Source organism: Ailuropoda melanoleuca, chromosome 6, assembly GCF_002007445.2.
Source record: "Ailuropoda melanoleuca isolate Jingjing chromosome 6, ASM200744v2, whole genome shotgun sequence".
NCBI lineage: Eukaryota > Metazoa > Chordata > Mammalia > Carnivora > Ursidae > Ailuropoda > Ailuropoda melanoleuca.
The window spans coordinates 16,570,224-16,597,262 of NC_048223.1; the positions used below are offsets into that span (position 1 = coordinate 16,570,224).

Consider the following 27,039-nt stretch of genomic DNA (forward strand, 5'->3'; position numbering starts at 1 on the left):
GAAAATACAACCTCTTATAAAATGGAGAGTCTGGCCATCTCGCAGATATGTGGTGAGAGCCGTGTGGTAGAGGGTGTCTGTCTTAGCACACTCCCCTTATCACACCTCCTCTGTGCATTGAAAGCAAGCTGCCCTGCACAGAAACACGGCTATGGCTTTGGTCCAAATCAGAACCTGAGCTGATACTATTGCAAACCACATGCAACTCCATCTTGGAAGCATTTTTAGCAAGTGTTTAATGCTCCACCATCATTTTCCCAAGTCATGGCTACTGCACGATGAGCCATATATCGGGTTAACAAGAAGGACAATAAAGGTCGTGGGCTTCTCATCTTCCATGTGACCTTCCTCGGTCAAGGTCTTCCTGTGATTGAAATCGAAAGAAAAATTTCAAGAACTTCTGAGCCAGCTAGCTGAGACTGAACCAATTACTATGTTTGACCTCAATGTTACTACAGAACCCTTGTGCCTTCTGCAGCCTCTAAATTGTTGCCTTCAGCCCTCCTCACCGCACTCAGCCAGGGCTGTGCTCTGACCCTGCCCAGACCGTTCCAAACAGCTGACATGAGAGCTCAACGATGGAATCAGCAGGAAACTCTCCACAGCCCTGCAGCACTCAACGGCAGAAGCTAACACAAGATCTAGCGTCCTCTGGCCGAGGACAGGCCTCTGTGACGCGCACACACACACACACACAGAAAGCAGTGTGGAGCATCGAAGCGGCACGCGCTGTGTCAGGCGGGCCACACGGGTAAGTCTCGAGTGCGGCCCACTCAACACACCAGGGCCCTAGGCAGCTCCGTAAGAACCACCCTGCTTCCCATCTATTTCCACAAAGACTGTCTGCTCACTGTCCGCGCGCAGGAGAGCAACGGCGTGGTGCTGCCCATCGCCACACTGACCCCAGCTCTTCAGCAACTGAGACCACTGACACCAAGGTCACCAGTCCTTGGAAAGCGTTCCTCCTACATGTGAGGGAGTTAGGGCCCCACAAATTCCTTCACCTCATTAAGATAGTCCACACAAAAATCACAGGCTAAATGGCTAATCTCACACACACACACACACACACACACACACACACACACCATTTTTTGTTAACCCATGTGAGCAACACCATTTGATTCCCAATAAACAATGTTTCAGGGAAACTGCATTGGAAAGCTCGGCTGAACCCTGAGGCCAAAGTGGCTTCTTCCCTTCCACTCCAAATCTAGACTTTGAGACATTTTCTGAACTTGACTCTCCAGTGTGTTTGCTGACAGAGATGAAAATACAACTTCCTAAATTCCAAAAAATACACCAAAAGCAAAGTTAAATAGACCCCACAGTGAAAGACTACGTTTATAAAGGAGACAGAAAGACAGAGAGAGGGAGGGAGGGAGAGCAGGAGAGAGGGGGAGAGAGACAGAGAGAGAGAAGATAATAGAAAACATAAAATCCAAAAGTTTGGTAACATACTCTGTGGGGGAAACCAGAGAATAGGCACTTTCCCACATTGCTGGCTAGAATGCAAAAAGGCATTCGGAAATACCTACAAGAATTATATATGCATTTACCCTTTGATCAAGCAATCCTACCTCTAGAAATCTCAAAGATAAACTGGAAATAAAACAAAAAAGCTAAATGCACAGGCTATTCATTTTGGTGCTATTTGTAATAGCTAAAGCTGGAAAAACCCGTACGTCCATCTAGGGGACAGGGTGAATGAACAACAGTCCATCCACGCAAGGGAGACTGTGGAAGCTGTGAAAAGGAATGAAGTGTCTGCCTACACACTACTATGAAGTGATCTCCAGGATATATTGCTAAGTGAAGCAGAAAAAACGTGTATAATACGCTACTAATTTCATAAGAAGTGAGAGATAGAAGGACTTTATTTGAATATATTTTTCAAATGAAAGGATGACCCATAAAATTTTTTTTTTTTAGATTATTCCCTCTTGGGGAAGGTAAAGAATAGGGTAAAGCATCAAGGATAGAAGCTGTCTTCTTTAAATATGCCTTTTTATGGATTTGACTTCAGACCCATGGAACCACTTTACAGAATTAAGAAACAAAAGTTATACAACAAAAGCAGTTTCTCAATATTTGAAACAAATAAGCCTTTATATACTCATACAGAGACTAATGATTCAGCTAAATATAGATGGGTTGCATGCATGTGAGGAAATTGCTGAGGCCAAGGAAAGAACCATGCAGAAGAGTTATAAAGAGAAAAGTGCTTGGAGCTCACACAAGGCCAGGAATAGTGCCTCTTCACACCTGTCCTTTATTACTAAACTGTCCTTTCTTATTAAACTTGACAATTCACTGGCCATTAGGTAGAATATACAGAAGGGTCTCACCTCAGTAATGGGCAATAATGAGCCATAGCTTAAAGGCTGCCCTGGTCCTACGGGACAAAGTTCAGAAGTAAGACCCAAATGTATCAAACTGTTTCCCAGTAACTTAAACAAATTCTAAAAAAAAGTTCGAGACTGCTTGTTGGAATACAAAAATAACCAGCACCAACAAAGTAAAATTCACAATGCCAGACATTCAGTCAAACATTATCTGGAATACCAGGAAGTAGAAAGATACTACCTATAATTAGGAGAAAAAAATCAATCAATTGAAACCAACCCAGAAATGACACAGATATTATTAGAATTAGCAGAAGAGGACATTAAAATAATTAAACTGTATTCTACTCGTTCGAGTAGCTTGGGGAAATACTGACCATGTTAATCAAAGACATGAAAGATACATATACATATATATATATATATGTATGTATAATTCAAATCAAACTTCTAGAGACAAAAACTTCAATGTCTCAGATGAAAAATACACCGATTAGGATTAATGGCAGATAAGAATTTGCAGAGGATAAGACTGATTAAGTTGAAGACAGACATGGCAACTAAAATGAAACAGAGAGAGGGGAAAAAAGAACTCCAAAAAACCCCAGAGCATCAGTGAGCTGTGGACAACTTCAAGAAGCCTGATATATGTATCATTACATTTTCCAAAGAGGAGACACACATCTACACAGCAAATATTTTGTTTTTCCTGTGCCCTGTGCATGAATTGTCAATGTGGAGGTGATTCAGAGTTGTGGTCACAAAGAGCTGCCATCCCTCTCATCAAGAAAAGTTGTTAGGGCCCAGATGTTTTTTAGGGCATTAATTTCCAACTAGAGAAATGGGCTCAGAAGCTCCCCAAGAACCTTATTCTCCATGGATGCCCACTCTCAGGCTGAGTCTTAGTGAGGTGGATCCCATCCCTAGAACTTTGTCGCACTGGGCAGGACAGTAGGGCCCCCCCCCCCCCGCCATGGTTCCCAGGCATTAAGGCCTCTTGGCCACAGCAAGAACCTGATGAGTCCCTGACAGGGAAACCAGAAGCTCATCTTCAGAATATCCTGGGTAGTGGGTCCCTCTAATAGCAAGCTTAGTGGGTCCACAAACCTTCAGGACAACTGCTCATGAGGTATGTGAAACTATACCCCAAACCTGGCTCTCCTTGTGACGATTCTATGGGGAACAAAGGAATTCAGAACTACTATGAGGGTCTAACATATAACTATTCATAGGTCTAGATCCATATGCACAACTACCATCCAGTTACAATGGGGGTCTATGATGCTAAGTGGTGAGTCCACTTCTATGACATTCTGGAAAAGATAAAACCAGAGGGACAGAAAATGGATCAATGGTTGCCAGGAGCAGGGTATGACGGGAGAGGTGGGTTACAAAGAGGAAGCACAAGGAATATTTGGAGGTTGTATAATCTTCTATAGAAACAGCTCCATAATCTTGACTGTGGTGATGGTTGTATGACTACATGCACTTACCAAAATAGATAGAACTATATACTAAAAAGAATGACTTTTATTGTTACACATTTGTCAAAACTCATAGAACTGAATACTAAAAAAGGTGAAGTTTATTAGATATAAATTATACCTTTCTTAATAAAACAAATAGAAAACAAGTAAAAAAAGTCTAAAAAAATTGAGGCCTTTAAAACATAAATGTATTTTTATATTATATTTGGCTTTTATTAAGATCGATCCCAATTCATACTCTGGTAACAAACTTCCCCCAGGGTGAAATCCTTTAGATTTAGTGCTTCTCAAACTTTAATATGTATATAACCTCCAGAGAACTTATTAAAATGCAGATTCTAATTTAGGAGGGGTGAGGGCAGAGATTCTGCATTTCTCAGAAGCTTCTAAGTGATGTCGATGTTATTGGTCTATGGAGCACACTTTAAGCAGCAAAGCTGAGGGCTCTAGTCAGATTACTTGATATATAAAGGTCAGGAGAACTATTCATTCAGGTTGGAAAACACTTTTGTGGCATGATACATTGTCTTGGTCTGTGTGTATTAAAGGACTGATCCCTTAGCAACAGTGTGTCACTTACTATCCTCAGAGCTGAAAGCTGACCAACTGGACCATTCTGGAGCCAGCCCTGGAATCAAATCCAGCTAATGGTTGTAGAGAAAACTTGTCAACAAAAATCCAAAAACCCCTGCCCTGAGAGTAGAAGCTTCAGGAGGCCCACAAAACCACAGTGGCCTATGAAGCCACAAAGGCCCATCCATCCGTCCATCCATCCATCCATCTAACCATCCACATATGAATAGCAACCTCTCTTCAAATGTGCATGGAAATTACTTAGAAAGGAAGTCAGTACTGATTTCTTGTGATTCTACTGACTATGAGTGGCACCGCCCAACAGCTGCTGAGAGCCCAGTGCTTCCTGTGCCCCCAGCAGGAAGTTTCATCTATGGAGTGGTCTCCCAGGAGGAGTAAGAAGTAGCTGTAACAGGAAACTGAGTGTTGGATGATGGTAAATAGCTGGTTTTTATATTCAACAACTTCATGACACTTTCCCAGAGAACTGGCACTTCTGTTTGCGTGCTTAAAAACGAAACAAAACAAAACCCACTATATAAGTATCTTCACAGCTTCTTCTCCCACAGATGCCCTTAGGTATAAAACATCGCTGAGCAGCCTAACACTTGCCAATACCTTCAGATACTTCACTTGGGGCTTTTCAAGAGAAAGTAACCACATGTATATTGAGAGTCTTATTCTAAGTTGTTAACATTTATTGAGCACTTATTATATGCCACGAACTTTGTTAAGTTCAATTCATACCTTCATGATCTCAACATGACATCACCTCACAACAACCCCGTGAAGTAGGAACCATTATTGGCTCTTCTTTACTGATGAGAACTCTCAGGCACAAGGAGGCTGGGTAATTTGTCCAAGGGTGAACACTAGCAATAACAAGCAGGGATATAAACTCCAGCAGTTGCTGCGTCTCTGCTTCATGCCTCCCCGCTCCTGACCACTATGCCAGGGTCTGCTCTACACCTGGCACTGCATGGATGAATGCTCACTAAGTCTCAGGGTCTCCCAGCTGGGAGAACTTGAAGAAACATGGCGTTAGCATCACCACATGTGTTACCCCCCAATTTCCTTAGAGAGCTTCGCTTTCTCACAGTAGGAGATGATGAAGCCACTTGCTTGATACCCTTAAATCATCACATAGTAAGCCTGGAGAGGCACTGATAACTGACCCGGCAGGTTTGTTCTTCCCTAGATCTTACCTTTCCTACGTAAAGATGGGGAAGGCTATGGAGGGAGCAGATTTGGGGGGGGGGGATCAGGAATTCAGTTTTGGACATCCTGAGTCTGAAATGCCTCATGTACATTCAAAAGGGAGACGTCAAAGAGCAGGTTCAAATTCACATATTACTGAAAAATTAATGGATGACAAGATGTGGTGAATGGGACTCTCTCAAGAGTAACATGGGAGAATAGTTGGCAGTAGAGATAAAACAAGGTTTACCATCAGTTGATAATTGTTAAACTGACTGATGAGTCCATTGGGATTAATTATACTATTCTGACTACTTTTGTATGACTGCAATTCCCCAAAGTAAATTTTTAAAAATTCAGAAGGAGGAGCGCCTGGGTGGGACAGTCGGTTGAGCATTTGACTCTTGGTTTTGGCTCAGGTCATGACTTCGGGTGGTGAGGTTGAGACCCATGTTGGGCTCACACTCAGCGTGGGGTCTATTTGGGATTCTCTCTCCCTCTGCCCCTCTCCCCCCACCCCACTCTCATTCTCTCTCAAATAAATAAATAAACCTTAAAAAAATTCAGAAGGACATAGCATCACTTATATAGAATATCATACAAAATGTAAAACCTAGATCTAATCATAAAGGGAATACGAGACAAACCCAAATTGAGGGAAAGCTTACAAAAGAGCCCACCTATACTCTTCAAAAATGTCAATCTCATGAAAGATACAAAATACTCAGGAACTGTTTCAGAATAAATGACACCAAAGGCACATAGCAACTATATGAAATGTGTGAAACTGGCTTGTATACTGGATCAAAAAAAATTGCAATAAAGGACATTATTTGGTCAATCAGTGAAATTTGAATGTTGATTAGTATATTACATAATATATATTGATGTGAAATATCTTAAATTTAATCATTTACTGAGGTTATATATGAGAATGTCCATATTCTTAGGAGTTTCACACTTAAATATTTAGGTGTGAAAAGTCATGAGGAATAAAATTTATTCTCAAATGACACAGTAATAATGACAATTATAATAATGTATAAATATATGTATACATTATATAGATAGATATGAAGAGATTATGCAAATGTGGCAGAATGTTAACCACCGGTGAATCTAGGTGAAGCATATGTCGGTATTTATTGTGCTGTTCTTTCAACTTTCCTATAGGCTTAATCTATTTCAAAATCAATTTTTTAAAGAATTAACATGATTAACCTAATTCAATTAGTATCCCTAAAATATATCCCTTGCACTCCCTTCCTTATATTCTTTTGAATAAAAAGCTATCTTCTTTATTCCTTAATGATAGGTACTAAACACTTGATTTTTCCTTAAGAAGGCCTCTTGTATGTATCAGTTTACTCTGTATCATGTCGCTTACTCGTCACAGCAGGCCACTGCGGGTACCACTGGTGGAGAACCCTCGCCAAAGAATGTCTTGCTCAGTGACAGCCCCTTCCCAGGACAGCCCGCATCCAGTGCTTGCTGTAAAGGCCTGGCCCTCTCACCCCAACTCAGGACAGTTCTGTAGGACCGTCCCTGCTTCAGAGCTCTCTGTAGGGTCCACTGAGGTCTCCATTGAGACCGTGTCACAGCCTGATGTGTCCCTGTGCCCAGTCTACTTCCTTCCCCTCCTTTGTACATGTGGTGGTCTCATGAACACTCTCTCACAACCCTCCTGTGCAGTAATCCCCACCTCCAAGTCTACCTTCCCCAGGGACCCAACTGTGGCGATAATATTATGACCATTTTGCAGATGAGGAAACGGAACTTTTGAAAATCACTTGCCTAAGGTCAGAAAACCATTTATTGGTAAAGTCATGACTCAGACTCCAAATCTGTTGGCCTCCAGCCTTCTCTCCCTTTGATTTACCTTTCCAAATCCTACCTCTCTATTAAGGACAAGGCCAAGTTCCCACTTCTCCCAGAGGCCTCCTTGACTTCCCCTTTCTGACCTCAAAGCCCTCACCATCTGCCCCATTTGGCACATGGGCATGGTCCCACTTGGAGGCTTTTCTGAACCGTTACCTCATATTACAAAATCATTGTGCTGTCATTTAGCTTTCCACTTTGATGTCTGGTACTTTCTCTGCATTATAAGTTCCCTGGCATGAAGGTCATTCATTGCTCTCTGTGTCCCAACAGTTGCCGTCCACACTCAGAGCACACAGTACATTACTGTGCAAAGACTGTGGAAGAACGGCAAGATCCCCTCTCTTCTGGCTCTGTCCTGTCTTAGAACAGGAAACACAACATCCTCAAAAGATACTCAGCCCTATGGCTTCAATTTCCTTTTTGTCTTTTCTGGAATGGTACAGGGCTTTGTGACATGGGATATGAGGGGATGGCAGGTTATTCTGCCGAAGAAGCAATACCAACCATGGGGAGAGAACCCAAGCTGCACTGATCCGCATTAGAACGTGAACCAGAAAACACCTGGTCAAATTCAAATTCAGTCAAACAACAATGAAGGAAAAAAAAATACTAGGACTGAAATCACTAGAACATATCTTTGTCATTTATTTTGCCAAAATTACTCTCATTTTAATTATTTAAAGCATTTCACAATATGCTAGCAAATGGGATGTTGTGTACTCTGCAAAAGCAATGAAGTCCTAGATAAAAAATCTGACAAACCACATTATTAAAATTTAAGGACGAAATCATCAAGTAACTTTTCTTTGAAGATTATCGACTGGGAGATTAACAAAGCCTTCTCCATAATCTCCTCCTAGCAAGGAGAAGTGGAAGGAGGCAGAGGCAAGAAAGTTTAGTCCAAACTCCTTCTCACTTCCAGTTCCTGGGCGTCACTTGTTGCCATGGTAACTCTGTCAGGAGGCGGCCACTCAGAAGCAGGACACAAAACAAAAGGCATCTAAACAGATTACTAGCTTTAGGTTTAGAAATAATTTTCAGCACTTTTTTCTCCTTTGCTTTCAAACATTAAACTGTGTGGTGATGTGTGGTGTTGCAAGAATGATATAACTGAAAAATAATTTTTGCCTGTGCATGAACACCACCAACATAGGAGAACTTTCTGGGGGCGCCTGGGTGGCTCACTCATTAAGCAACTGCCTTCGGCTCAGGGTGTGATCCCGGAATCCTGGGATTGAGCCCCACATCAGGCTCCTCTGCTATGAGCCTGCTTCTCCCTCTCCCACTCCCCCTGCTTGTGTTCCCTCTCTCGCTGGCTGTCTCTCTCTGTGTCAAATAAATAAATAAAATCTTTAAAAAAAAAAAAGAAAAACTTTCTGAGTTGGGACATCTGTAGGAGGGGTCTTCAAGCTAGAGAGCCCATAGGCCAGCTCTGTGGCCTGTCACCTGTTCTTGTACATCCTGTGAGCTAAGAATTGTTTTTACATTTTTAAGTGGTTGAAAAAAATCAAAATAACAATATTTTGTGACACCTGAAAATTATACAAAATTCAAATTTCAGTCTGAAATAATGTTTTATTGAAGCACAGCCATGCTTCCTTATTTATATTTTGTCTAAGGCTGCTTTTTAAAAAGATTTTATTTATTTATTTGAGAGAGAGAGAGACCACACATGCACAAGCAGGGTGAGCAGCAGAGAGAGAGGGAAAAGCAGGCTCCCCACTGAGGATGGAGCCCAATGCGGGACTTGATCCCAGGACCCTGTGATCATGACCTGAACCGAAGGCAGAGGCTTAACTCACTGAGCCACCCAGGCTCCTCTAAGGCTGCTTTTGTGTTACAACAGCAGAGTTGAGTAATTGTGACAGAAATTGTATGGCCCACAGAGCCTAAACTATTTACTATCTAGTCCCCTACAGAGAGAATTTGCCAACCGCTGATCTAGAGACATGAACTGTACAGGAAAATTTAGACTAGGAGGCTGGGTATTTCTTCTTTGCTAAGAAGTCTGTAACAGGTGCTATCTTTATTCTTTTGAGCTGCTGTAAAATACCATAGATGGGTAGCTTTTCAACAACAGAAATGTGTTGCTCACAGTTCTGGAGCCTGGGAAGTCCAAGATCAAAACACCCGCATGGTGGCCTTCTGGTGAGGGCCCCCTCTTCCTGCTTCAAAGCCAGCACCTTCTCCCTGTGTCTCCACATGGCAGAAGGGGCTAGGGAACTCTCTGGAACCTCTGCTCTAATGCACTAATCCCATTCATGAAGCCTAATGATTTAAGCACTTCCCAAAGGCCCACCTACTAATACCATCTCCTATGGAGGTTAGGATTTCAACATATGAATTTGGGGAAGGGGTGGGTACACGTTCAGACCATAGCAGGAGTTCTTGATCCAAATTCAGGCCTTTCCAACTGGGTTTTTACACATTCCATTCACCTTTGCTTCTAGAAAAGCACAGCTGTTATTTTGTGGAGACCTAGTGGAATAGCGTTACATGAAGGATCACACTCTTTGTCAATAAGGCTCCCACTCCACTCTCCTGGGGCTCAGGCAACATGCTACTTACTCCCTCATGTGCTTCATCTTGGTCTTGGCCACTGTGCTGTTGAACATTGTTGGTCCCGGAGACATGTCTGGAGCTGTGCTGGTGATGGTCCTTGTGTCTGAAAAATCAATGCACAGCACTTACTGACTCCATCAGCACTCCGGCAACTTGGAGGCAACATTCAAGGGCAATCAGAAAACAGAAGCTAATCCACCTTGACCACTAGGTAATGCTACATTAATTAGAGATGAATTCAATTATGACATGCACATTAAGGAGATTTATTCCTAATGACAAGATTATTTATAGTTTTAATATGCACAAGGAATTCCAGGACCAAGCCTCTCTCCAAAAGGATTATTTAAACAGAACACCATTATTTAAAAGATGGGCTTTATACTAGCGAACTCACAGGGAAATGCATCAATGGCAAAGCCAATGTTCCCGAGGAGCCTTTGGCAGTCGCCTTCAGCGGGTGTGGTATTTGCTCTGATGACTGAGACAGTTTTTCTAATAAGCTTAGTATTCCCTTTATCTTAATCCCACACCTGAGCATTGCTTTTTTGTAATGAAAAGCAAGATGCTGACGGGGTTGGGGGGGGGGGTCATTTGCAGCCGTGAACTCTAGCAGAATGGAGCAGAAGGCCAAAATTGCGTTCAGGAGGTAAAGTGTTGTTAACGAGAGCTGCGGTGTTATGAAATCTGCTGAGAAAGCTACATTTTCTACTGATAAACCCTGGCGGCTCTTACAAGGCGTGTTGGAACTGAAGGGAAGGAAACAGTCNAAGATGGGCTTTATACTAGCGAACTCACAGGGAAATGCATCAATGGCAAAGCCAATGTTCCGGAGGAGCCTTTGGCAGTCGCTTTCAGCGGGTGTGGTATTTGCTCTGATGACTGAGACAGTTTTTCTAGTAAGCTTAGTATTCCCTTTATCTTAATCCCACACCTGAGCATTGCTTTTTTGTAATGGAAAGCAAGATGCTGACAGGGTTGGGGGGGGGGTCATTTGCAGCCGTGAACTCTAGCAGAATGGAGCAGAAGGCCAAAATTGCGTTCAGGAGGTAAAGTGTTGTTAACGAGAGCTGCGGTGTTATGAAATCTGCTGAGAAAGCTACATTTTCTACTGATAAACCCTGGCGGCTCTTACAAGGCGTGTTGGAACTGAAGGGAAGGAAACAGTCTATCAGATGAAACCACACAACTTCCCATTAAGGAGTTACTAAGGGCCCCTGAACAAGGGCTGGGATNCATCAGCTGAAACCACACAACTTCCCTAAGGAGTTACTAAGGGCCCCTGAACAAGGACTGGGATCATTCAGAGCTGGATTTGCATGCTGTCCTTCCTGGAGCTGAGGCAGAATCTTCCTTGTGCATCCCTTACATCCCCCCACAAGGTGCCTCACACTCCATCAAGAAAAAACATTGAACACTCTAACATTCATTTATAAATTATATCCATGTAGTTGCTATGTCCCAGAAGGGACCCATGTTGGGACATTCCCACTCTTCCCACCCCATCTCTTGTAACACCTGACTGTCTGATTTAGGGACCAGCTGAGGGAGTGAGAGACAGTTCTCATTTTACATATTAGCAAAGCTTTCTTCTTATAAGTTAAAAAAATTAAATGCAAATTCTAATATTCCTCAACTGCACCCTTCTTTTGTATACCTCCTTGGAGGCCCTGCGTCTCACTTCGAACTGCTTGCTCTTGAGGATATCATTGAGATGCTTACTCTCCTGTTGAACTTTGTCAGAATTGCTGGTCTTTTCCCAGCCTCCATCCCTAAATGCAGAAGCCCTGGATGGACAGTTATGAATTCGATAAAGGGCGCCTTCACAAACAGTTAAATGAACAGCCAGCTCTTTCTAGTACCCCACCAGTTACGGCCCCACTTTAAGACACAAGTGCCAGTGACTGATTGTTCCCCTTTTGCTCACTCCTGGAGAGCACCCCTTCCACACCCCGAGGGAAGACCTGCTCAGCCTTCCCTGGCATCAAACAGAAGCTTTATTTCAGCTTTCCCCTCCCACCAGCTCTGGCCAGGACAGCTGCTTCTCGCCAAGGAAGGCTTTTGTGAGAAGGAGAGATGGCATAGGGGGCCCGTTTCATGTTCTTGTTGGTTGCTTTTTATAATCATCTTTCTTAGATCCTGAAAAGTTACTAAACAATAACCACACCATGCCAAGTAACATGCAAGCCCAAAAACCAGTTCTGCCAAGACTGAGAAGAAGGTGCTGCTTTCTCCTTTCTTCCAGAGAGCTGGCAAGTCCTAAAGACGTATGCAAATAAAGGGAAAATAAATTTCCAGGAGAGCGGCAGTTTATTTTAATGTAGCCACAGTTCCCCTGAGTAGGGCTCTCAGCACTGCTGGGAAAGATGCTAAGCCTTGAGCCCAAGAGTAGAGAACGGGGCAAATAACATTTCAGCATCAGGGTCGGCAAAGCTTGGTGCTCAGAGTTAATTCCTTTTTTAGTTTTTCTTATTGGCCAGGTTTTTTCCTCTCCATCCCGCCTTTTACCATGAATAGCAGTTGTTTTATGTCAAATAGAAGGACAACACATTTAGCAATCATAATAGAAATGACGGGGCTAGAATCACAGACTTCATGTTATTAGATGAATCCCAGAATCACTGAATTTGAGTGTGTTCTAGACCCCTGCTTCTCAAACTTCAATGTGATATGAATCACCCAGAGATCTTGTTAAAAATGTAGATTCTGCCTTAATAGGTGTGGGTAGGGCCTGGAATTCTGCATTTCTAACAAACTTCCAACTTATATCAATGCTGCGGGTCCTGGGGCCACATTTTGACAAGGCCTTAGACGGGCCAGCTACATAACTGTGTGTGGCCCACAGCTGAATAACAGTGCATAGCCCCCCTGTTCAAAAAGCAAGAGAAAAGCTGATTTCTTTCTTCCACTTCTCTCTGTGGACCTGTTACGGTGTTTTTTATGGGGACATTTAATGTTTTCCCTCAGGAACTGAGATAGATACTCTCAAGGAGGGTGAAGATACTTGCAGGGGTTCAAGGGCCGCCCCGCCTGCCCCTGATCTTCCCCTATCTGTGCACAGGCCCCCATAGGGAACGGAGGGTGGTAGGGGCCGGGTAGTTAGAGAGTGGGAGGTGGAGAAGACTTCCCAGGGGGGTGGCTGGAGGCAACATAAAAGTGAGGCTTCAAGCCTCCAGCATAGGTTCCATTGTTCCATCAGACTTCACTCATAAAACACAAATTCAAAGATTAAATGATTAGGGATTTTACTGAACCCCAAGTGCAAGGCCCCCTCCTGAGCCTGGGGCACCATGCAGCTGCACTGGTTGCAGGCCCAGGAAGCTCTGGTTCTAGAGCTCTGCTCTTTGAGACTTAAAAAACAGAAGAATCCTTAATCCCTGTGTTGACTTTCTAAAATTAATAGTCTCTAAATTTCAACAGAAGGTTCATGGCCTGGGAAGTAATACATGTGTGTAAGACACACAACGTTAGGTGCGTGTATGGATTCACAAAGTTCCTACAAGAACTTTATACCCTCTCCCTTCCCAAGGACCTTCCGGCCATGGGCTGGATGTGCACTCTCCCGTGAGTAAGTCTGCCCTTCGCTGTCTACTTTTGGCTGCCCCTCACTTTCGCTTCACCTCCACCCTTTTTCTAAAGAAAAAACTGAAATCAAGTCTCTCTCTCTTTTTTTTAAAGATTTTATTTATTTCAGATAGAGAGAGGGAGAGAGCAGGAGCAGGGGAAGCAGAGAGAGAAGGAGAAGCAGGCTCCCCATTGAGCAAGGAGCCCGATGCTGGACTCGATCCCAGAACCCTGGGATCATTCCCCGAGCCAAAGACAGCTGTTTAACCGACTAAGCCACCCAGGTGCCCCTTCCCTGTATTTTTCTAACCAGTTAGTAAGCTGCCTGACTACAGAGATTATGTCCTGTTCATCTTTTTTTTTTTTTACTTCTTAACCCAGTGTACAATTCAATGGCAATAAGTACATTCGCCATGTGCAACTATCACCACTACCTATTTCCAAAACCTTTGCATCACCCCAAACAGAAACTCTATAATCATGAAACAATAACTCCCCATGCACCTTTCCCCTGAGTCCCTACTGACCTCTAATCACTTTCTGTGTCTGTGATTTTTACTGTTCTAGGTACCTTATGTAAGTGAAATAATATAATATGTGTCCTTTTGTATCTGGCTTATTTCACGCAGCATACTATTTTCAAGGTTCATCAATGTGTGGCATTATCAGGACTTCCTTTCTATGGATGAATAATATTCATTGTATGTATACATCAAATTTTGTTTATCCATTCATCTGTTGATGAACACTTGTTTCCCCTTTCTAGTATTATGAGTAATGCTGCAATATGTGTGTGTGTGTGTGTGTGTGTGTGTGTGTGTGTGTATATATATATATATATATGAGTAGAATTGCTGGGTCTTATGGTAATTCTATATTTAGCTGATTGAGGATCCACCAAACTGTTTTCACAGCAGCTACACCATTTTACCTTCCCACTATTAGTGTGTGAGAGTTCTACACATCTTTGCCAACACTGTTATTTTCTGGTTTTTAAATTATAACCATCCTAGTGGATATGAAGTGGCATCTCATTGTGGTTTTGACTTGCATTTCCCTAATGACTTTTCATGTGGTTATTGGCCATTTATATATCTTCTTTGAAAAAATGTCTATTCAAGTCCTTTGCCCATTTTTAAATTGAGCTGTTTATATTTTTGTTGAGTTGTAGTTTTTTATATATTATAAATATTAAACTTTCATCGGATATATAATCTGTAAATATTTTTTACCCTGTTCATCTTTGTACCTCCAAAGTTCATCTCTACATAAGGCACATATCATATTAAATTTATACCTAAGTGTTTTATTCTTTTTTGGGGGGGAGGGTCGCTTTTCGCATTTTATTGGCCACAGGAAAGGGGGCCTCCTCCACAATTTCTTCAGCTACTCCATGCTTGGGCCCTGGGATCCTGGGGGTGGCTGAGAGCATTCAACATGTTCCCATCATCTTGGTGGGGGGGAGGGCAATGGATAGTTGTAGGGCGTGGCCTGGTTGATCATGGTGGCATATTTGATGAAGGGGCTGAGGGTTGAAAGAATTATAGTGAGACCCCCAATGGTGAAGGATGGGACAAGCACCAGCTCCTTGGCCCAGGCATCCTTGAGGAAGAAAGTAAGTCTTTTGTCCATCTTGGTCACAGTGGTGGTCTATACATGAGTATTTTATTCTTGATGCTGTCATAGATGGAATTGTTTTCTTAATTTCATTTTTGAAATGTTCACTGCTGTGTATAAAAATACAACTGGTTTTAGTGTATCAGTCTTGTGTCCTTCAATCTTGCTTAATTTGTTTATTAGTGCTACTAGTTTTTAGTGGATTTGTTAGGGTTTTCTACATACAAGAGCACGTTATCTGCAAATAGAGATAGTTTTACTTCTTCTTTTCCAAGCTGGATGCCTTTTCTTTCTTCCCCTTGCCAAATTTCCCCAGCTAGAATCTCTAGCACAGTGCTAAACGGAAGTGGTGAATGAAGTCTTTGTCGTCTTCCTGTTGTTAGGGGGGAAACATTCATTCTTACACCACTAAGTACGAATTAGCTGTAGGTGTGTTCATAGATGCCCTTTATCAGGTTTAGAAAGTTCCTTTCCATTCTTAGTTTGTTTAGTGTTTTTTATCAAGAAAGGATGTTGGATTTTGTCAAATGCTTTTTCTGCATCTATGGAGATGATCATATCATTTTTGCCCTTTATTCTATTCACATTTTATTTCACACTTGGTCATCAAGTATAATCCTTTTTTTTTTAATGTTGCTGGATTCATTTTAGTAGTATTTTGTTGATGATTTTTGCACATATATTCAAGATGAATATCAGCTCATAGTTTTGTCTGTTTGTTCTTGTGATGTCTTAATCTGGTTTTGGTGTCAAAGAATGGCCTCATAGAATAAGTTGGGAAGTGTTGTCTCATATTCTATTTTTTGGAAGAGCTTGTGAAGAACTGGTATTAATTCTTCTTTGACTATTTGGCAGAATTCACCAGTGAAGCCTTCTAGGCCTGGGCTTTTCTCTATTTGAAGTTTTTAGTTTACTCATTTGATCTACTTATTACAGGTCTATTCAGATTTTTTGTTCTTGACTCAGTTTGGTAATTTGTGTCTTTCTATAAAATTTGTCCCTTTCCTCTAAGTTAGCTAATTTCCTGGCATGCTGTTGTTCATAGTATGTCCTTATAAGCTGTTTCATTTCCTTAAGGGTAGTAGTAATGTCTCCCCTTTCATTCCTGATTCATGAATTTGAGTCTTCTTTCTTATTTCCTTGGATATTATGGCTAAAGATTTATTAATTCTGTTGATCTTTTTAAGGATTTTTGGTCTTGTTGGTGTCCTCTATTGATTCTCTAGTCTTTATTTCATTTATTTCCACTCTAGTCTTTATTATTTCCTCCCTTCTGCTTGCTTTGGGTTTAATTTGCTCATCTTCTTCTAGTTTCTTAAGGGAGGGGTTATATTTTAAATGCTCGAAGATAGGGATTAAAGTCAAAGGTAATGTAAATAGTAGCCATGGTCCTTAACCCAGAAAGAGCTTGTGATCTACTGGGGAAGAGACAAGGTATCTGTCTAGGTGATCACCAGGAGTGCTACTTTGTACACTGACATGACACCACGCTGCAAAGAGGGGAACAGAGGGTCCGTGGAAAAAGCACTAGCCTTCAAGTCAGAGGATCACAGTTACTGTTCTAGTTCTTCTTTTTTTTTTTTTTTTAAGATTTTATTTATTTATTCGACAGAGATAGAGACAGCCAGCGAGAGAGGGAACACAAGCAGGGGGAGTGGGAGAGGAAGAAGCAGGCTCATAGCAGAGGAGCCTGATGTGGGGCTCGATCCCATAACACCGGGATCACGCCCTGAGCCGAAGGCAGACGCTTAACCACTGTGCCACCCAGGCGCCCCTACTGTTCTAGTTCTACTCTCACTGGCTACACGGCCCTCAGGTCACCTCTTTGAGCCTCAGTTTGCTCATATTTTATTTAAGCAATTTCATTAGACAGAGGGCCTTCTCTCAATTTGAACCTTCTATGATCTGGTATCAGACATTTCCCTGGACCGCCAGTGGGGTGGAATTTCCTTGGGAAAGCAACACTAATACTAATGACAACAACAATGAAAAGCAACCAGAAGGACCAAATATTAAGAGGCAAATGGCTGGCACCCACATTCAGTGCTGCAGGCACTCTGAAACATCAGGCAAAATCATCCTGAAGTCTTTCCCCACCTGCGAAACACAGGACGAGGAGGATTACAACACTTGATACTACCCCCTGGGGATGTTTTGGCAGTGAGATGAACACAAGACGATATGAAGAGACAGTCAGCAACTAGGGGCTGTTTTGTAAGAGTGCAGAGCACAGCTCGTCATAGTAATATTGTCGGGCTTCCTCCTACTTCTATTGTCTCTTACCAGCCGACCTATTTTCCCTGAAAGAGTGACAGCTCGATGATTGTGACATTTCACCAGCAAAATTTCCAAAATTTCCGTTTACACATTTACTCTACTCATTTACTCCCCCCAGCTCCGTGCCAGGACGGATGACCTTGATGGTAAAGAAGAAACCTGCATTTGCCCTCCCTGCGAAACCTCCTGCCATGTGGGTGATAAAGAACTGACGCAGGGACTGCAGGGTTGGATGTTTTGGCAAACAAGATCCCACGTAAGCACCTGGGACATTGCTTACTCAGGAACCCTCGCAGACACAGCCCTTTATGCACAGTACATGCAGGATGTTTCTCTCCTAATCTTTCACCCTCTCCTTTCTTGCAAGTTCCTCAGGAATATTCCAGAAATACAGTTGCCCTCTCGGCCCAAATTATTGCAAAGGCATGTCCTCATGGCCCATACTGTTCCCCCTACTCTTTATTTATTTATTTTTCAAAAAGATTTTATTTATTTATTTGACAGAGACAGCCAGCAAGAGAGGGAACACAAGCAGGGGGAGTTGGAGAGGAAGAAGCAGGCTCCCAGCAGAGAAGCCCGATGTGGGGCTCGATCCCAGAACGCTGGGATCATGCCCTGAGCCGAAGGCAGACGCTTAATGACTGCGCCACCCAGGCGCCCACCCCCCCTACTCTTTAGAGTGGCACATGAAGGAAGATTTGCCTACGGACTGGTAAACTGTTTCTGTAAAGAGCCAAGTAGTTTTAGACTTGCAAGCCAAACAATCTTTGTTCCACTACTCAAGTTTCCTGTTGTAGCATGAAAACAGCCATAGATAAGACGGAAATAAATGAGCATGGCTGTGTTCTAGTAAAATCTTATTTACAAAAGCACATATTGGCCAGATTTGGCCTGCGGGCTGTAGTTTATCAACTCCTGGCCTAGATGATGGAGAAGCTTCATGATTCCAAGCTGGAAGTGACTTTAAACCTCTTCACACCAATTTGTCTCATCTTAAGGATGGGGAAACTGAGGCCAAGAGAGGCTGTGTGGCTTGCTTGAGGTCACAGAGCTATAAGGAAAGAGGCAGAGTCAGGACTAGAACTGTGGCTCCCTGACTGCCAAATGTGTGATCTTTCCAATCCCTCACAAAAATGGCACATCCAGGTAAGGATTTTCATGAGCTGATTTTGAAAAATCAGGAAATTATCAGACAAAACCCCTCCTCCAAAGGTTGAAATTTGGAGAGAACATGACATCTGTCATCTCATCTCTCCACCTCTCCAGACGATGGCTCAGGGCTTATTATGAGGGACCACAAACCAGTAGGGTGCGTGAAAGCCGTGCCACTCTGCTGAAAGGCTTATCTGTGCCTCATCTTTGTGAAGATTTTTCCTTGAGCTTCTCTTGTGATGATAGTGGACCTCAGGATGTCACTAAAATTGCCTCAGAATCTACAAAGCAGGCTGCCCTGTCTTCACTATGTTAACTCAACACCCCAGGGATAGCGATGCACCACCTCAATTTCCTTTCAAGGAAGGAGCTGTTTCCCAGCTGCCTGGCGCACTGTAGGCAGCCAGCCTCCATCTGTGGTCCCTTCAGGACCTGCCTCTGCCACAGAAAGCTGTCTTGCCCAAGATCATGCCCTTCCCATGCGGCCCACATTTAATGATTGACCATGGTAGATGTAGAGAGCCTGGCCATTTTGGCCCATGCAGACAATTCTGATAAGTCCAGAACTCCCCATGGGTTTGGGCCAGGATGGTCAGGACGGTGTCACCGCACTGTCCCTGCTCTGCCTTGCCCTTCTTCCTCCCCCTCCTGTCTATAGGGCTCCCCCTAGGGCACTCCCAAGTAAGCATCCTGCCTACTAGACTTCATGTCAGAGGCTGCTTCCTGAAAAAACCTAGCCATGACACAGGGGTGCTGGGTTTGGGAAGAAGCGGGGGCATGGAGGTGGTTGTCTTGGCGACACAAACAAGGTAAGCATTAAACAAGAGCGATGATAAAAATGCCGATGTAACCCTTTACCCTACCCCTTGAGCAATTCTTTCAGAATATTGTTCCACAGGCTCAGGGCAGCCTCCACCACCTAGGGAAGTTGTTGTCAACCGTCAGCAGCAGCTGTGTCCAAGCCAACCCCCCTGAGGAGGCTGGTGAAGGAGGCAGTCAGGAGGAAAGAAGATGGTGCAGGAGAGAGCAGCCTTCAGAGGCTTCCAGCGGGAAGGCAGCCGGGGCACGTTCAGGTGAGCCCTTCGAGTCCTGACTCTGCGATGTTTGCTAAGTTACTAAACTTCTGTGACTCAGCTTCCTCACCTGGGCAGAAAAGCTGTGCCCAAAGCTCCAGTAAAGCTCAAATGCGATGATACGTAGAAAGGTGCCCTGCTGTTGGTAGAGGCCCAGGATGAATGTACGCTGCCTCCCTCGACCCCACGGCACCCACCACAGTGCTCGGCACGGGACAACTTCCCAAGAGTGCCCCGTTGTCTCCACCAACATTACATTACTTGGAAAAAAGTGGGTCAGCTTGGGAAAGAAAACCTGCAACTCATAGGGGAGATAATAAATACCAGAAGATGGAAAATAAACTTTCTATTTTTACTACATGGTTATTTCACACAACAAATATTCAGCTGAACTGGATGGAAGATTAAAAACAACAGGAGTTCAGGGGTTTGCAAACGTTCATTTCCTCTTGAATGTACTAGAAGAGGTCTCTAAGAATAGCACCTATCAGTACCCAAAAAAAAGAAAAGAGAAGAAAAAAAAGTGTCTGGGTTTTTTTAAATAAGCAATTAAATGTGGATACAGTTTGCGAAGAGATTTGTGGAGCCAGACTCCAACTTCTTCAGTTGTGCTTACCCCGTGGAGCCAGAAGCCAGGATTTGGGGAGTTTAATTATTCTAAGCTGCCAACGTAGAGAATACTAGCTTGAGAAACAAAACCTGCTTTTTTGTGATGGCAGGTTGGGCTGGTTCAAGACTGACTAAAATACTTAAGGCAAATGCATCAGTGTTTCTCTCTTCTTTTAGTAGAAAAGAATCACATAAGTCATCCATGTTCATTGCAGACAAATTAGAAAACACAGAAGGGGAAAGCTGCTTAAGAGAACCATAGCTAATACTGGGGTGTTTCCAAATGCGTGTGCGTGCGTGCGTGCACACACACACACACACACACCCCTTGTGTGTGTATCAACTACAGCTTTGTACATTTTATTACTTTATAACACCTTTCGTGCCAATGAATATGCAACTACATCATCATTTTTAACTAAAGAACATCTTTGTTCTAGAAGACATACTAGTCTCCATTTCTAGGCATTTATTTTGATTCCAATTTTTCACTATTGTAAGCAACACTGCCACGAAGACCTTTATATATTTATCTTTACACCCACCTCTATCTCTTCAAGATAATTTCTAGACAAAGACTTATTCGGTCAAAAATAATTTGTTCTTTCAGGTTAATGTAACCTAAATGTTGAAAGAAAATCTTTTTCTGGGTTGCAAATACCATTCTCTTCAGTGGGGTCATAAATATATATTAAAATTGAATGTGAGGCACCTTTATTAAAAACTTGATTCAATTTATCAAAATTTGTCAAAAGTCAGCATTTTCTTTATAAAGCCATAGCCAGAAGTGAGAGAACTCTCTTCCCTGATTTCCTAGCCCAGTGGATCTCAAAGTAGAGTCCCTGGACCAGCAGCCTCAGCATCACCTGGGAACATGCTAAAAATGCAGATTCTCAAGACCTGCCTCAAACCTCCTGAAGCAGCATCTCCAGGGATGGGGCCCAGAGAGCTGGGGAGTCTGATGCTGCCCACTCATCCTCATTGATGTTAGTTACCTGCTGCCTGCAGTTCCAGTCATTTGGTCTGGAGATGTTCATGCCCCAATTAATTACCTGGAAATTCCTTGAAAATATGAACCATGAATCATATTCCTTTTTGTGCCCTATTATGGTTCCGTGCCAGGAAATGCTCACACTAATTGATTTGTAGTTAAACGCAGCCTTACTCACATTTCCAACTTTTCACATAAATAACCTGATGGTAGATCTAAATGAACGAGGAAAGAAACTCTCTGCCCTAGCAAATAGATGGACTAACTCCCTCTCTGCCAGTGACCCGGCTTTACTAACCCAGCCAGAAATGGCATCAAAAAGCAATGGGTCTGGTACATAATTACTGCCAGAAAGAACCGCTCAATATTGTCCCTTTCAAAGAACAAGTAGTCTCTAAAGTTCAAACGGCCAAGTTAATTTGTTCATTGACTGGAGCCCAGGAGCAGCCACCTCACCCAGGAAGTCACAGCGATGGCCATCTGTTCTGCATGCAATCAGACATACTCAAGAGCATTACTGAGCTGCTTCTGGGGCTGAGATGGACGACAGAGGGTCTGTGTCTCGACCACCTCTTTTCAGCTGAATGGTGTGGAATTGGGGTCTCAGCTGAACACTCAGCTAAACAGATCCAGGGCCAAGCGTCTTGGTTCTGCAAGCAGGCACACACTCCGTGGAGTTCACCCCCAGCTGGTGCGGCTGTGGCCCCCATTCCGGACAAGGTCTCACCTTTTATTAGACAATTTTGTGCGAAGCAAATGGCTCCCTCTAGAGTCAGCAACACAGAAGATAAATCAGAAAAGGATTATCTCGAATCATTTATTCCTTCTGTGAAAGCCAAAAGAGATGTTGCCACAAAACATGATACGGGCCATCTCTCCCTCCACATCTCTTAGAAACAGAAAGTTCATTACCTCAGTAGATATGTATTATTATGTTTGGCCTCACATTCTTCTTCCTTTGTTAGAAGAATCTTCTACTTTGTGAGACAGAGTCTGGCTCCCCCTAAAGAAGCTAAAATACTGGCTATCCACTTTCCCAGCCTCCCTGATTGTAGGCACATTGTGTCAACACATGACCAGCCTCTGCCAATGAGACAGTCCTCCCTGGACTGCGTATCTGAAGTTGGTAATGATAAGGGGTAGGGATCACATGGAGTCCATCCATGCAGGGCTCAGGCAGGAGTGGTGGCCATGGCCAGGTTCCTGAGGTGGCAATGGTAGCCAGTCTAGCAACAATGACCAGCATTAGTGGCCTTGAGGCCTCCCAGGCTGCCCTGGAAAGAGGCCCATGTGGAGGGAATGAGGCCCTCCGCCAACTTGCTGCTGTATGAGTGAGTCACCTGGCCTTCAGATGACTGTGGTCCTGACATGTGGCTACAACCTCCGTGGACCCTGAGCCACAACCACCCAGCCGAGCCACTTTTAAATTCATGACCCACAGAAACCATGGAAAACAGTAAATGATTATTATTGTTCTTGGCCAATAAGTGTTTCAGTACTGTTTTATGCAGCCATAGAAAAGCAATATAGGCACAGACTTTTATGAAGGGTCAGGAGAAGAAACAAATATATGAAGACTGTTTCTGCATTTACCTTAAAACCAGTTTTGAAATCACTGTGTTGCTGTATGGTTGCTTTAGAAACGCTATGCTACTAACTTCTTAAAACTTAGTAATAGGAAAAAAAAGGTGTCCTTTGGAAATGGATAAATGATCTTAAAATCTATGTGAGAAAATAAATGTCAGAGGATAAGAATCTTTCGAAAAAATAAGAAAATTGGAAGATAATTGTCCTATTAGACATTAACACATCCCATAAAGGCAGTGTAATTAGAACACTCTGGTACTGACAGAAGATTAAGAAGCAAGATCAGTAGACCAAAATAGAATCAGAAACAGACAATATCTAGGAGTTGTGATATGACAAAAGGAGAACTTAAATTAAATGGAAAAGAATAATTCACCTGGCATAAAAATGATGAAAATAAGACAACAAGAATCCTAGAAGAAAATTCAGGAGTCCATATATAAGAGTCTCTTTAAAAGGAATAAACAAACAAGAAAGCTAGAGTCTATAAAAACAAGATAGAAAAGGGAGCAGTAATATCTTTATAATTATATAGCTTAATACATTGAACCTTAAATCAAGGGCAAGTAGTAGTGAATATTTCCCTCTACACAAAAGGGTACTGGATATTAAAGATCCTAGTAAATGCCTTTTACAAAGAAAAAGAGACTTTATTTGTTTAAGGAAAATAATAAAAATTAGCTACATAGATAGTTCATGTCATATTCACAAGTGAGATGACTCAGGCAAATAACACCGAATGGAACCACCCATCGTTCCTGAGCAAAGCCTGTCTGCTGCTGCCTGTCCCTGTCTCTGGCTTCCTTCTTACCCTGTCCCTTCCACCTGCGGGGCCTTCAGCTCTGATAGCCAAATCTATCCTATGACAGGAATGATCTCAGTATCTTCTCCTTGAAGCTTCCTTGATGACTTCTATTCCCCCCAACTAAAAGCGATCTCCCCATTTTCTGGATCCTTACTCTTTTGTAGTTATTTAGGCCCGTGTCTTAGTTCTCCTCCGAAATCCTAAGTCTTTAATGGCAAGATGCAGGCCTATGATATCGTTATGGCCTAATACCATCCTCTACAAAGAACTCTGTTGGTGGAAGTCATTGAGAAGACCTGACTGCCGGTTGATCAGTGAGCTGGACCTCAGCAATCAAGAGACCCCTCGTCCCTTCCCCTGTCATTGGAATGTACGTTCCACTTGCCTTTCCTGCCCCCAGAGGCTGCTCCAAGGACACAGCCTTAAGGTAGTGATGTGGTATTGAGACCTTTTGGATGGTTGGTATACGTGACTAAACCCAGTTAAAGCCTCTACATCAGCAGGTGGCTGCAGAGATCTAATCATCTTGCAGCCACTCAAGATAAGCCTCATAGGTAAGTTCCCTTGCTTATTAAACCTGCCACCTACCAATCTGGAGCCACCTGCCTCTTTCTTCAGCCTCTCCTTGCCTGCCTGGGTATAGGGGCTGGTTTCAGATTATACCAGGGAAGCTCCCGAGGAACTTACAAACCAACATATACTAATTTGGTGATATCCTAATGTATGAGTGACAAAAGAATGCACGATTGCTGAGTTTCTCTCTTGGTTAGGCAAACTCAATCATTGGCAACTTCTTTTCTAGAAAGTAGTAATATACACAATGTTCTTTGCTAAGAGTATACTACTAAGAATGAATAATACTGCAGTTTCAGGGATTTATCTATATTACAAAGCCCTTTCCCTATCCCCGTCCCTTCACCACACATCTGCCTAATGACCGTATCTGGCATGGTAGCAGACACATAGTAGGTTCTCTACAAATTGCCCCTAATTCTGAATCTGTTGCATCCTTTCAAGTTTTAAAGGACTTACAGAAACTATTAAATTTCCCTAATACATAAACAGAAGGTATACTGGCAAGCAGATAGTGTGCATTGTGCATCCACATCAAAATGATCCAAGTGGTTTATGGACCAAAATACCCCTCCTCTCCTCCAATGTAGTGGTTTCAGTATGTCAGTAAGGAAAGATAAAACACTATGTTGACATCATTCTAATTAGTATGAGAAATTCATTTCTTTCAAGGTGAAAAGCACAATAGTGCAAGGTTAAATGGCTGTCAGTCAACCTTACAGTTAACAGCTTAGAGTTTGAAAAGCTTAAGCAAAGGAAGATTCTAAAGGATTCAGAAGCCCTAATGCCTTCTCTGGTCTAGATCAGTCACATTGTTTAGTAGAGATTAAACAGTTATTATCAAGTTTCAGTGGAAGAATTGAGGGGTAACAATTTTCAAAAAGCCAAACTCATCAGACAACTCAACACACTAAGGGGGTCTTAATGGGCAGAGAGGTTCTGAAGCATCTGTTACATTCTAATTGCTTCTGTGACAACATCCAGTTTGGATCTATAAAATAAGCCTTCTTATAAGTATAGTTTACCAAGGACTTATATCATTCTGCTGATGACTTCTCTCTCTAGAAGTACAGCCAATTTCATAAACATTTAAAAATGTTAAATTTCATATGCTGCCTTGATAAGATGCTCATAATCTGGTTACTAAGAAATATGGAGACAGAACTTTCCTTTCTAAGTTTGAAGAAAAGGAAGTGAGAGGTCATCTTCTGTCCTTACTGAATAGTGATGGGCCTGAACAGTTACATAGTAACACTACCTATTGCCTATGTAATGAGAGTCCATAAACAGTTCCCCACCTCAAGCCACTCCTTTCAAAGCTTCCTCCTTATCGTTTGTTAAAGGTAATCTTTTCTGACCATGCTCAAAAACCAGTGGTATCCTAATCCACAGAATAAAATTCAAGCTGCTTAACCTGGCATACAAGATTATCCATGGGTTTGGCCCTACATAGCCAGGTTTGCTGATCTCTTCCTCACACCTTATTCCAGTAATACCAAACTTCTTGATAGTTCCATGAATATACCTAGTTGTTCCCTACTTCTGAACTTTCATGCTGCTTGATCCTCTCTAGAGAACACTTTCCTCTCCAATCCCTTGGCAACTCCATTCATCTTTCTATTCATTCATCAAATGATTATTGAAAAAATACTGTGTGTCAGGCTATATGTTAGACTCTGAAAATACTGCAGTGAGTAAGATCTTGTACTGCCCTGGGGTGCCTGGATGGCTCAGTCGGTTAAGTGGCTGGCTCTTGATTTCGGCTCAGGTCATGATCTCAGAGTCCTGGGATCAAGCCCAAGCCAGGCTCCGTGCTCAGCAAGGAGTCGCTTGAGATTCTCTCTCTCCCTCTTTCTCTGCCCCTCCTCCCATTTGTGCATGTTCTCTCTCTCCCTCTAAAACAAATAAGTAAATCTTAAAAAAAAAAAAAAAGAAGAAGAAGATCGTGTACTGCCCTCACTGACACAAAAAATTACAAACCTCGCCCTCTGTGAAGTCCTCCCCAGGCTGCATCCCCACAGTGGACCCTTGTCTTCCACCTTCCTTGTTCACAGTATGTGTTGTCCTCATCACAGTGTCCTGTACTTACCAGCCTCCCTGACTACACTGGGAGCTCATTAAGACAGGGATGCCATTTTCTTCATCCCTCTGTAATATCTGGCTTATTGTATATGCTTTTTAAACATCTGGAGGGAAGAAAGGTATGGGGGAGGGGGAGAAAGGCAGGATACACATTTAAACCATGGAAATTTCATGTTTTAACATATCTGCCTTTGGTGAAATGGCCTACATTCTTGGCTGTCTCCCCCAGGCCCTGATTTCTGGCAGGAAAGTGCTGTCTTTTTAATTTCTTCTCTCCCTCCCTCTCTTAATTCCACCTGGGATCACTCAACAGCCTGTTCATGACTGGCCTTGTGTCTTACAGGCCATGGGAAATTTCAGGGGGGATTTAGGGCTTCAGAAATGAGGTGCCTCCATTTGGACCAACAGGTCCTCTATGTGTGAAAGTAGCACGTAGTGGAGCTCTCTGGTATCACTACAGAGCTGTTCCTGGTTTGTCCGGAACCCTACCTGGAGGCTGGGACCATGTTCCAAATAGGTCTCAACATCTGAAGCCTCACGCAGTGCCATTGAGCCCACCAGACTCTGAATGTCTGATGCAGATGCTGAGGATGAGGCAAAAATACAATATTGTTTCCAGGGAAACTCAGTAACTCCTGTATATAGTGCCAAATGGCCCAGCACA

General features: G+C 42.8%; 1 protein-coding gene and 1 pseudogene across 8 annotated transcripts in view; both read right to left on the reverse strand.

The window, feature by feature from the left end:
* NEK11 (NIMA related kinase 11) overlaps window positions 1-27,039 on the reverse strand; it is a 231,332-nt gene that overhangs the window by 35,782 nt on the left and 168,511 nt on the right. For 6 of the 8 annotated variants that reach the window (XM_019803185.2, XM_034662010.1, XM_011229202.3 and 3 more), the window contains one exon: window positions 10,052-10,148. In XM_019803185.2, the coding sequence (XP_019658744.2) occupies window positions 10,052-10,148 (97 nt within the window). Of the gene's footprint in view, window positions 1-6,452; window positions 8,484-9,221; window positions 9,962-10,051; window positions 10,149-27,039 lie in introns of those variants that run through there. The other 2 variants (XM_019803187.2, XM_019803188.2) reach the window with 2 other exon arrangements.
* On the reverse strand, window positions 10,236-15,241 carry LOC105239052 (annotated as a pseudogene).